The following is a 12495-nucleotide window of genomic DNA, read 5'->3' on the forward strand; positions in this document are numbered from 1 at the left end:
AGCATGCCACGCCTCCCTGCCCGTCACCAACTCCCGGAGTTTACTCAAACTCATGTCCATTGAGTTGGTGATGCCGTCCAACCATCTCATCCTCTGTCATCCCCTTCTACTGCCCTCAATCTTTCCGAGCATCAGGGTCTTTTCAAATGAGTCAGCTCTTCGCATCACGTGGCCAAAGTATTGGAGTTTCAGCTTCAACATCAGTCCTTCCAATGAACACCCAGGACTGATCTCCTTTAGGATGGACTGGTTGGATCTCCTTGCAGTCCAAGGGACTCACAAGAGTCTTCTCCAACACCACAGTTCAAACACATCAGTTCTGTGCTCAGCTTTCTTTATAGTCCAACTCTCACATCCATACATGACCACTGGAAAAACCATAGCCTTGAGTAGACTGACCTTTGTTGACAAAGTAATGTCTCTGCTTTTTAATATGCTGTCTTAAAGTGAATGCTTTTTAGTTTTACTTGTCCAAAGGATATATTTAATATGCACTTTACTTTTTTAAAAAACTTGTATAAATTAATGTATTAAAAATTTTCAGCTAAAATGAATAATCATTTACCTGAACATGAATTTGGGAATGACCCCAGCCAGAACCTTTTCCCTCCAGCCAATCTGTGTTAAAAAAACAAATACAGAATTTAATGTACTGGTTCTTAGCCTTTTTTAAGCAAGCTTGGTAGGATTCTTCATAGCTCCTCTCCCAGATAAATGCAGACACAGTCTCACGTAAGCATTGCAGGACAACACCCCTGAGGCCCGCGGATGTCCCGCTGTGGCACTCTCGTCCTCAGTTTTGGTTTCTGTTGTTCTGCCATGCTGCACACCTTGCAGGCCCTTCGTTTCTCAACCAGGGATTGGACTTGGGCCACAGCAGTGGGAGCACCAAGTCCTAACACTGGAGCGTCAGTCGTGGCCGACTCTGCCACCTCATGGACTGCAGCCCATCAGGCTCCTCTGTCCATGGGATTCTCCGGGCAAAGAATACTGGAGTAAGTAGCTATTTCCCTCCTCCAGGGGATCTTCCCAACCCAGGCATCACACCCAGGTCTCCTGCATTGCAGGCTGAGCCTTTACCATCTGAGCCACCAGGGAAGTTCCCTAGGCACTGGACCGTGAGGGAATTCCTCTGCCTCTAGTTTAAATAAGCCAGTAACATTCAGAATATTTGAATAGGAAGCACAACGAATAACTCCTGTGTGAAGGGATCTTTGAGGAAGACTGGCATTCTAGAACAGTAGCTTACTGCAGGATACATTTTTGTTATCTCTTGAAACTCTCAGCTGAGATGAAAAGACTGGGGGCAGGGGTGAAGAAAAGGGGTGACCCCAAAGACGAAAATAAGGTCCGTTTGGTTTGGGATGGAGCAGCATGAAATGAAAGCGCCTACCCGGGCGGGGCAGGTGGAGGGGCGCTGTTGAGTCTTTGGCAGGCCCACTTCCGGGTGACTGGAGTGTCAGGGGAATCCAGCAGCTCCATCACAGCTCAAGGGCAGTGACTGCACGGAGTCTAACGTAGGCGACTCAGAAGCACACGGGCTTGTGAGGGATGGGTATGTCAGGGTCTCACAGTTTGACATCTGCTAAGATTATCTAGCTCCTTCATTTGAATTTATACTGACCAGAAGACTAGTCACTGCAGCATTGTCTGTAAAATGCTAGGAACAACCTAAATGTTTACACATAGGAGAAGAGTTGAAAATATTGTGGTGCATTGCATAATGGAGGTCAATGCTCATTGGTTTTAAGAAATGAGATCAACTCTATGAACTGATAAGGAGTGATTTCTGAGGCTCTGAAGTGGAAAAAAAAAGCAAAGTGCAAAAGAGTATTTAAAGTAAGATACCCTCCATGCAAGAAAGAAGGGAATATAAGAAAACACATGTATCTGCTCATTTGTACAAAATACAGGAAGAATAAACCAGCCGCTAAACCTTTAGAAAGAACGTGAAGCCGCTCAGTCGTGTCTGGCCCTTTGTGACCCCATGGACTGCAGCCCCCCAGGCTCCTCTGTCCATGGGGTTCTCTAGGCAAGAATACTGGGGTGGGTTGCCATTTCCTTCTCCAGGGGATCTTTCCCACCCAGGGATCAGACCTGGGTCTCCTGCATTGCAGGCAGACGCTTTACCCTCTGAACCACCAGGGACGTTATTAAACCTGCAGAGGGCAGGTAAGAAAGCTGAAGAGAGGGACTGGGACAGGTTCCTTGGGATGAGGAAAGAGCAACATGTCTCTTGAGTGTCCCTTTTGTATAGTTTTGGCTTTTAGAAACCATAGTAATGCTTCCAGCACCCCCACAAAATAAAAGATGAAAATCAACCAGAGTGTGTGAAGGAGGAATCTCAATTGGAAGCAATTACAATTGGACCTATTACAAATGAGACTATAACCACACTGAAAGTGTGGTTAAGTAACTGGAAATTAGCATTTTGAATGGTTACCATTAATATAAGGCTAAGATGAAAAGAACTGTAGACAAATAAGCCAAGTAGTCATCTGCTGCTCACAAAGGTTATCAGTTAGCAATTCCGTCATTTTGTATGTATATTAGGACTGAATATATTGATATATTGAATATATATGAACGGAATATATGGTGGATAATGAGAGCCAGTTTCACACCCCATGACCCAGACACACACTAAGGTGACCCCGAGCAAGGTCACAGCTTCTGTAATCCCTTCCCTTCCTTCAGTGAAGGCTTCTAACCAACAGAATATGGCAAAGGTGAAGGGATTTTGTAGATGTAATAAAGTCCCTAATCGGCTGATTTTAAGATCAAAAGAGTCTCCTGGATGGACTGAACAATCAGGCAAGCCCTCTGAAGGAGAGTCTAGAGGTCATGGGCTTGAAGCAGTAGAAACTCTCTTTCCATTGCTGGATCTGAAAAATAAGCTGCTAGGAATTCAACAGTCACAAAGAAATCAATCTGCCAACAGCCCGGGAGAGCACAGAGGTAGATCCTTCTGACCTACAGAAGCTGAAATAAAAATAGGTGGTGTTCCTAGCCACTGAATTTGTGGTAACATTATGTGGCATGGAAAACAAATTACAGGGAATTCCCTGGTGGTCCAGTGGTTAGGACTCCACACTTTCACAGCCAAGGGCCCTGGGGTTTGATCCCTTGTGTGGTATGGGCCAAAGAAAAACGAAAACCAATTACACTAGTGGAGAAAGAAGTTACAGCTAAGGAAATGGGGAAGACTAGAATGGGCTTAAGGTGCTAAAACGGAATGAAAGGTGTCAGGGTTAACTGATTTTTAACATGCTTCTGCTACAGCACTGCTGCTAAAGTTGCATCAGTCGTGTCCGACTCTGCGATCCCATGGACTGTAGCCCGCCAGGCTCCCCTGTCCATGGGATTTTCCGGGCAAGAATACTGGAGTGGGTTGCCATGCCCTCCTCCAGGGGATCTTCTCAACCCAGGGACCGAACCCGCATCTCTTATGTCTCCTGAATTGGCAGACGGGTTCTCTACCACGAGCGCCACCTGGGAAGCCCAATTTTTAATATGTGTATAGATAAACATAGTTTACCCTGACACCTTTTCATTCCATTTTAACACCATTAGCCCGTGCTCCACAACAAGAGAAACCACAGCAACGAGAAGCCCGAGCACTTAGAGAGTAACCCCCACTCGCCACAACTAGAGAGAGCCTGTGCACAGCAACCAAGACCCAGCAAAGCCAAAAATGAGAATTAAAAAAAGAATGTTAAAGACACATTAACATCACGTACTCTTTAGTAAGATATACTGAGAAGGATACTACATCACTTCTGTGACAGTCTTGTCAAAAAGCTAACCTTGATCCATGAGAAAACATCAGACAAATCCAAACTGATGACATTCCACAGAACACCTGACCAGTACTCATCGTAAGTGTCAAGGTCATGAAAAATAAGAAAAGAATGAGGAACTGCCACAGACTGTCAGAGAACTAAGTAGACCCAACAACTAAATGCCATGTGGGGTCCTGGAATAGAAAAAGGACATTAAGGGAGATTCCAATAAAGTTATGACCTTACTATGTTATGGCTGTCCAGTCACTGTCTGTCCAGCTCTTTATGACCCCATGGATTGCAGCACCGGGCTTCCCTGTCTTTCACCATCTCCCGAAATTTGCTCAGACTCATGTCCATTGAGTCGGTGATGCCATCCAATCATCTCATCCTCTGTTGCCCTCTTCTCCTGCCCTCAATCTTTCCCAGCATCAGGGTCTTTTCCAATGAGTGGGCTCTTCGCATCAGGTGGCCAAAGTATTGGAGCTTCAGCTCCAACATCAGTCTTTCCAATGAATATTCAGGGTCGATTTACGTGATACTAGTGTTTATGTCCTGATTATGTTACGTTTTTAACACTAGGGGAAGTTAAATGAGGGTATTATTTTTGCAACTTTTCTGGAAGTCTTAAGATTACTTCAAAATAAAAAATGCTCCAGTGAGTGAAGAGACAAGCCATAAAGTGGGAAAAGATGTTCACAACACATAATCAACAAAGGACTGGTATCTAGAATACCTATAGAAATCTGGCAAAACAGTTAAAAGTTCAAAAATGTAGTAGAAAAATGGTTAAAACCCTGAACAGGCACTTCACAGCAGAGGAAACTCAAAGGGCCAATTAATATTTGAAAAGATGCTAAACTTCATTAATTATGATGGGAATGCAAATTAAAAGCATAATGAAATATGATTATATATTCACTTGATTGGCAAAAATCCAACACTGACAATGACAAGTGGAGGTGGGTCTACTGTTGACACAACCACTGTGTCCTGGCAGTTCCGTTCCAGGTGCAGACCACACAGAAATGTGTGCTTCTGTGCGTTAGGACTCACGTCCCAGAACTTTCCTTTCAGCATTTTTTTCCCAACAGCCAGAAACTGGAAACAACCCACTTGTCCTCCGATGGCAGACTGGATAAGCTGTGGTGCACTCGTGCAAAACACGGCCGTGCAACAGGGCCAGTGGGCCACCTGGAGCCACAGACATCAGACAGGAGTGAGTCTTAAAACGTGAAAAAGAGAAATCACAGGAGTGTGGGAGACCTGGGCTCTAGGAGGTGGGCTAGAGAAAGATACACTTTGCACTGTGTACATCCTTTTGTATTTAACACAAACTCAATGAAACTAAGTAACTTTTTTTCAGCTTCTTGGTTCTATTCCAGACCTACTGAATCAGAATCTCTGGAGGATGACTGGGAATCTGGGTTCTTCATGCTCCCTGGGATTTTTAGGCAACTGAAGTTGAGAATCCCTGGTGGCAGAAGAGGGAAGTCAGCTGTCAGGAATCCCAGTCCTCCGTGTCCCTCCCCAGAGGGAGGGAGGCTCCCCTGGGAGCCCTAGTCCTTTCCTTGGGCACGGACATCCCAGGCACAAGATACTGAGCTCTTGAAGGCTGGTTCCCATTGCTGCCCTGGAAATGAGACGCTGGCCCACCCACCATAAAGCTCCTTCTTGGTCTCAGGTGACCAGCCAGAGAAGAGTGTGACTGCTCCCTGCTCCCTGCCGCATCCTTCTATCTTGATCTCCTTCCTTCCTTTAGTGGTTCTCCCTCTGTTTTATTAGACCGTGGATGATACGCAGTTGAGAATTACAGTAAGACGAGTTCTGTGTCTTTGGGTTAATTTTAGGTCTAAAATACTGAGGCATCCTTCTTTAGCATGAAAATTTATATTTCAAATAAAAACTTCAGATGGTAGCCCCTAGCCATGTGTGGTTATTTTACTTAGAATCAAATAAAAGTAAGAGTTCAGTCCCTCAGCCACAGCAGTCATATGTCAAGTATTCAATAGCCACATGTGGCCAGGGAATACCATAATAGGCAGTTTCAGATACAGAACATTTCCTCCACCCATAACGATCTCTATGCCTAGCAGCAGTTCCACAGCTCCTATGTAGCAGTCTCGGACCGCTGCTCTGCCAGGCAGCGTTCCCCACTTTACCAGAGAACCTGCTTTGTTCTCAGAACTACACAGGCTGTCATCCTCTCCCTTCACGGCCACCCCCCTTCCCACCCAGCCTCAACGCCATTTTGCACCATCCTTGTGATCGCACACTTAACTCTGCACCTTCTCTCTTTCCCACATGCCTCCTCTGCTGATCTCCAGCCTCAGGCCAGTCCAAATGCAGGCCTTTGTTTCTATACTCGAGCTGCCTAAGAGCTACTGGAGCGTCACACAGCGGAGGGGCTTGGGGCCATGAGACACTCGGGGGTACAAGCTCGAGCATCAGTGTTGGGCCATCCTATTGTGCCCCTGGTCAACCCAGCACAATTCCCTTCTCTGCTCACCTCAAGACCCCTATCCCAGTGCTATCAAGCTTTAATGCATAGGTGAATCATTTGGGAGACCTTATGAAGAATGCAGGTTCTGATCCACTAGGTCCAGGGTGGGGCCAGAGACTCTGCAATTCTAACAGGCTCACCCTAGAGAAGTTTGTGAAACTGAAAAGTGGATTAGCAGTTACAGAGCTGCCCAGGCTTTGCTGATGATAAACGAAGCCTCTAAAATAACAGTAACAGAGGCTGATGTGGTGGCTTCCCTGGACAGCTTCTTTCTCAACCAGCCTTCCCAGAACCCGCTTGTCCCTATTATCTCTGAAACCCCAGGAGGCCCTGGCCAAGGTTTCCTGATTCACACCAAGCCTGGACCGCAGGGGACAAGAACAGCACCTGGCTTTGTCTCCCTGATGAGCCTGGGCTGTGTCGATGGCACACATCAGTAAGGGAGTCAAACGGATCAGTCCATTGCACTTAGAAGTTTCTGAGTTTCACAGGTCAGGCAGTAGTTTTGGGCGGGGGCGGCGGGGGTGGAGGAGAGAAAAATTGCAAATATATACCCAGAAATCCAGAACAAGTTAGAAAGTCTTGGAACTAGGGAACATCTTACAAGAAGTTTTGCTGATCCAAAAACATGTTGCGTTCGGCAACACGTGCTGCAGAATGCATTTGCAGCCCCAGAGTTCTGCAGAAGTACCTGAGGGATTATTAACACAAAGAAACTTCCGTTAATGCTCTTGCTGTTAAGCAAAATGATGAAGAAATGGATGTATTTCATATGCTTAAAGCAATGTAAATAAACTTAAGGATTCTTTCCTATATACCTTGTCATAAAATTGGGTTGGTAGAACTTGCGCGAGGTTGCAACGTTCAGGGGAGGACTTGACAAATTAAGATGACATCAGTTTCAGGTTCCAACTAAAACTTTGCACCTCCCTCTTAATAGAGTCCGTACACTTGACATTTTTTCAAATCTGAAGTGCCGACACACTAAATTTCTTCTAGACGGAGATTCTTTGTGGCTGTATTTTCTATTTTAGGACCATAAAGTGGGGGTGCCATTGCTAAGACACTTCTTGGTAATTCAAATACTTGGTTATTATACAAAAATCACCTATTTCAGACCCAAAGATTTACTATGTTTACTGTCAGTTCTGGCAGAACTGATTTTACATCTATTTTTCAGTTGAAATACCCTCGTCAGATACTGGAAAATGTGAGTTCTGGTCACATCCCATACCAACACCTGTGCTGTGGCTGAAATTCCAGTAAGTGTGTGAAACAATCCCGAGGAAGTAAAGCTGACTTGAAGATGTGACTAAATGCCTCTGTACCTCTAACCCGGGGACCCTGGGGAACAGGCAGAAAGCAGAGGACTGCACTCCTTGGGGTGTTACTGTAGGATTTTTATTGTAGGAACTTAAATATTGATAGTACCCTTTTCAGTGGTTTGTCTTCTAAATTCATTCTTCTGGCTGTTTTTCTGTTTGTTTCTTTGTTTGTTTGTTTTAATAGGTAAGGTAAGCTAAAATTGGGCCTACTCTGTAGTAATTTCTTTAAATGTAAATGCTAAATACACAGAAGTATCTGACAGGATGACAGCTGGGCTGCCGGAGCCGGGTCATGAACGGGCTGTGAGGGGCAGGGCGCTGGCCTCTCCCCCTCCGACGGAAGGGCCGGGGACAGGGGCTTTCCTGAGGATGTCTCTTGCTGTGGGGTGGTATCGATCCCACGGACCAGCACCTGGCTGGCCTCTGAGTGATGCGTTGTGTTGATTCAGTGTGGAGCTGCTACTGAGAAACAACGGAGGGGGAAAATATTGTGTCGGGCTCTTTCACAAGGCTTTATTTTTCTTTCATGCCATCTTGCTACTTCCCTCAGCTCCTTGAAGACTTACAAACTCACCGCACATTCCTGCCTCACTGCCTGAGCCGTATACACCGTTTCTGCTTACCTGCTGCGGCGGGAATTCCAGTTGGTGGTCTCTACTAGTTGCAAGGGAGAAGGGGAAGGGTACTTGGCCTTTCTTTCAGCGAAATAAGGGGATCTAACTACTGATGAAGAGCGAGGGCACGGACACCAGGGCAGGGTGCCTCCCCACCCGCCCACTGGAAGCCGCTCACCCTACAAGGTCTAGGACAGGCATCACTTACCCCCACAGGTCTTTCTGTTTCTTCCTAGTCCCCCTCAGCAGACTCCCAGCCACTCATTTCTCTGAAGCCCCAATTCTACTTCTGCTTGCTTTTGTGCTTTGAGAACAACGATCTATGAACCTTCTCAGGGCTCATGCTAAGTTTAAGTCCTGAGCCCTGGACACCTGTGGCTCAGCTTCATATGGGGGCTCCACATGTTAGCCACTCCGTGCTTCTAAGAACCGTATGTTCACTTCTGTGTGGAGAACCTGGGACATGTGTGGCAGTTTTCAGCCTGAGACCCCGGATTTGTGGGAAAACCAGTAAAAAATCTAAGCCATTTTCAATATAAATACCGAGGCTGCAATATATATTAAGCTGACAAATTTCTTATGCATGGCCTGAATTGTATGCTGTTGTTCAGTCTCACAGCCGTGTCTGACTCTTTCAGATGCCGTGGACTGCAGCACGCTTTCCCTGTCCTTCACCATCTTCCAGAGCTTGCCCAAACTGACATCCATTGAGTCGATGATGCCATCCAACCATCTCATCCTCTGTCATCTCCTTCTGCTGCCCTCAATCTTTGCCAGCATCAGGGTCTTTTCAAATGAGTCAGCTCTTTGCATCAGGTGGCCAAAGTATTGGAGTTTCAGCTTCAGCATCAGTCCTTCCAATGAATATTAAGGACTGACTTCCTTTAGGATGGACTGATTAGATCTCCTTGCAGTCCAAGGGACTCTCAAGAGGCTTCTCCAACACCACAGTTCAAAAGCATCAATTCTTTGGCACTCAGCTTTCTTTATAGCCCAACTCTCACATCCATACATGACCACTGGAAAAACCATAGCCTTGACTATATGGACCTTTGTTGGCAAAGTAATGTCTCTGCTTTTTAATATGCTGTCTACGTTTGTCATAGCTTTCCTTCCAAGGAACAAGTGTTTTTTTCATTTCATAGCTGCAGTCATCATCGGCAGTGATTTTGGAGCCCAAGAAAATCAAGTCTCTCACTGTTTCCATTCTTTCCCCATCTACTATTTGTCATGAAGTGGTGGGACTGGATGCCATGATCTTTGTTTTTAAATGCTGAGTTTTAAGCCAGCTTTTTCACTCTCCTCTTAAACCTTCCTCAAGAGGCTCTTTAGTTCCTTGCTTTCTGCCATAAGGGTGGTGTCATCTGCATATCTGAGGTCACTGATGTTTCTCCCAGCAGTCTTTATTCCGGCTTGCACCTCACGCAGCCCAGTGCTGTGCATAACACGCTCTGCATGGAAGTTAAATAAACAGGTGACAGCGCATAGCTTCGAAGCACTCCTTTCTCAATGTTGAACCAGTCTGTTGTTTCAAGTCTGGTTCTAACTGTTGCTTCCTGACCTGCACACAGATTTCTCAAAAGGCAGGTCAGGTGGTCTGGTATTCCCATCTTTTTAAGAATTTTCCACAGTTTGTTATGAGCCACACAGTCAAAGGCTTTAGCATAGTCAGTGAAGCAGAAGTAGATGCTTTTCTGGAATTCCCTTGCTTTTTCTATGATCCAGCGGATGTTGGCAATTTGACCTCTGGTTCCTCTCCTTTTTCTAAATCCAGCTTGAACACCTGGAGTTCTTGGTTCACATACTGTTGAAGCCTAGCTTGGAGAATTTTGAGTATTACTTTGTATACAAGTCAAAATATTTGTTGTTTCTATAAATGAAATTTCAGTGCCAAACAGAACCTTTGTTTGGCAGTTAGAGCTCCAAGGCTAAAGAGGTCTCTGGTTAAAAACAAACAAACAAAAATGCATTCTCACTGTCCTAGGTGCTCAAGAAACATTGTTTAATGAAGGGAACTGTTATTTCTTTCACTACATGAAAAATATCTTCCAAAAAAAGTAGGCCCATGGGATGTCCCTGGTATGGACAGGGACATAATGATGGACATTAAGGATGTCCCTTAATCCAATGGTTAAGACTCTGTACTGCCAATGCAGGGGGCGCAGGTTCAATCCCTAGTCAGGAACTAAGATCTCACCTGATATGAGGCATGGGCAAAAGACTTTTTAAATGGGTCCATAGTTGCTTATCGGCAATTCTGAAGTCTAAGAGCTCTTAAAACCAAAAGTTATTTCATAGCTTTGGCACAAAACTTATTTTGAAGCAAAACCTGGCTTGAACTGACCTAAGACTCAATTGTGTCATAACAATCCTCCTAAAATATCTGCTGAATACTGGTGTTTTGTTGCTTTTTTTTTTTTTTGGTTCTTTTGTAACCGTAAAAACGTCAAACAGAGTCAAAGATACCCTGTGGTAATAGTGAGAAGATAAAAAGAAGAAAAGAAGTGTTTCTCATTAACAACAGCACAGCACAGTGACGTCATTACAGAAGCTTGATCCTGCAGTCTGTGAGGCATCTTACTGGAGATTATGAAGTAGAATAATTATTAAAGATGACTTAAAGAAGCAGGTGCTGTTTAAGGTATATAGTGATGATGGACAAAAATTAGTAAAAATAAAAAAACAGAAAACGTTGCATAGAACAAAAGAGTTAAGACCTGGACCAAGTTTTGGCTCAGTGGATTCCACAAAAAGGGAATGTGTATCTGGAACATATGCCATGAAGAACAGAACCTGAAGGTATGTGTGAACATTATTAGAACTGGCTATAGATACTGAAGAAGCGGAGAAGAGCCCTTGGAGGAAGGCAAGGCAACCACGCCAGTATTCTTACCTGGAGAATCCCGTGCACAGCGGAGCTTGGCAGGCCACAGTCCATGGGGTCGCAAAGAGTTGGATCCAACTGAAGTGACTTAGCAGGCACATTGAAGAAGCATCACTGTGTGAATGATCTGGAAATCAAGTGGAAAAAGCTTCTAATGATCAGAAAATTATATGGGTGAATCTGATAAAATCCTGCCTGGTGAAAACCTTATTCTTGAACAAATTGACAGTGTAGACGAAACTGCTCTTTCCTGGAGATACACTCTCAGAAAGACACGCACAACACCGCAGAGTGACCACAGGTCGTGGGTGTGCTGTGCCCGCTGCCCCAGTAGACAACCAGCAGTGCCTGGAGGGAGCAGCGCCTCAGATGCCGGAAAGGTGCGTGTGATTTACCTGGGCTGCATGACACAAGGAGGACGCAGGTAACAGAGATACAGTGGTGGGTCAGTGAGGATTCACAGGGGGCATTCCCTGCAGGCAGGCTGCCTGGGAAGGACTACAAGACTTTACTTTTCCTAGAGAAGTGCTCCACAACGCCACCCTGAATTTCCTGCGATGCCGATGTGGACTTATCCTCGGTGAAGAACACGTAAAATCATTTAACAAGTAAGACAAATACTGTCCTAGATGCTTGCTTGCTGAAGTTAACAAGGATCTCAGAATCAAAGACTTTCTGAAAAAGTTCAATCTTCAGGATGCCATCAGGTGCTCAGGCTTGGAATTATAGTGATACATCAAACATTAAAAGTGCGTGCCATCACTAATCATGAGAAAACTCAGACAAACTCAATTCGAGGGACATTTTTCAAAATACCTCACCAACACTTCTCAAGAGTTTTAAAGTTGTGAAAAACAAGGAAACAGCCACAGTTTCAAGGAGAAACCAGGGAGACATGAAGATGAAAGGCACTGGGGTAAACTGAATTGGATCCCAGACCAGGAAAGAAAAAAAGGCCATTAATGAGAAAACTGGTGAAATCTGATAAAATGTGGGCTTTAAGGAATACTATGATACCATCATTAATTTCTTACTTTTGGCAAATATGCCATGGTTATTTAACATTAGTGGAAGATGGGCTCAGGGTACATGGGAACTCCATACTATCTTTGCAATTTTTCTGAAAATCTAAGATTATTCAAAATTAAAAGTTTATTTTTAATCATGCTTGTATTTTTTGGTCTACAGTGATGTTTGAAGCAAAATCCAGCGATGAATACTTTAAAGTATTTCCTATCACTAATGAGAAGACTACTTTTTGCTCAAAGTTTATGAGCTAAAAGTATGAACTGACATCAAAGAAACACTCCACGTTGATGACGATACTTCCGTTGGGCATGTCGTGAGTGAGAAAATGCTGAAGCGGCTTTGTGTGTGTGTGTGTGTG

The 12495-nt window shown here is 44.7% G+C and overlaps 1 protein-coding gene across 1 annotated transcript in view; it reads right to left on the reverse strand.

Moving 5' to 3' along the window:
- Positions 1–482: 482 nt before the first annotated feature.
- The window catches only part of LOC122679044 (translation initiation factor IF-2-like), a 38368-nt gene continuing 26355 nt past the window's right edge, over positions 483–12495 (reverse strand). The window contains exons 2-3 of the mRNA XM_043879294.1: positions 11118–11235; positions 483–618 (exon numbers count right to left, since the gene is read on the reverse strand). Coding sequence (XP_043735229.1) covers positions 558–618; positions 11118–11235 — 179 coding nt within the window. The 3' untranslated portion in view covers positions 483–557. The remainder of the gene's footprint in view (positions 619–11117; positions 11236–12495) is intronic.

The sequence above is a fragment of the Cervus elaphus genome, chromosome 21, assembly GCF_910594005.1.
Source record: "Cervus elaphus chromosome 21, mCerEla1.1, whole genome shotgun sequence".
NCBI classification, from domain to species: Eukaryota; Metazoa; Chordata; class Mammalia; order Artiodactyla; family Cervidae; genus Cervus; species Cervus elaphus.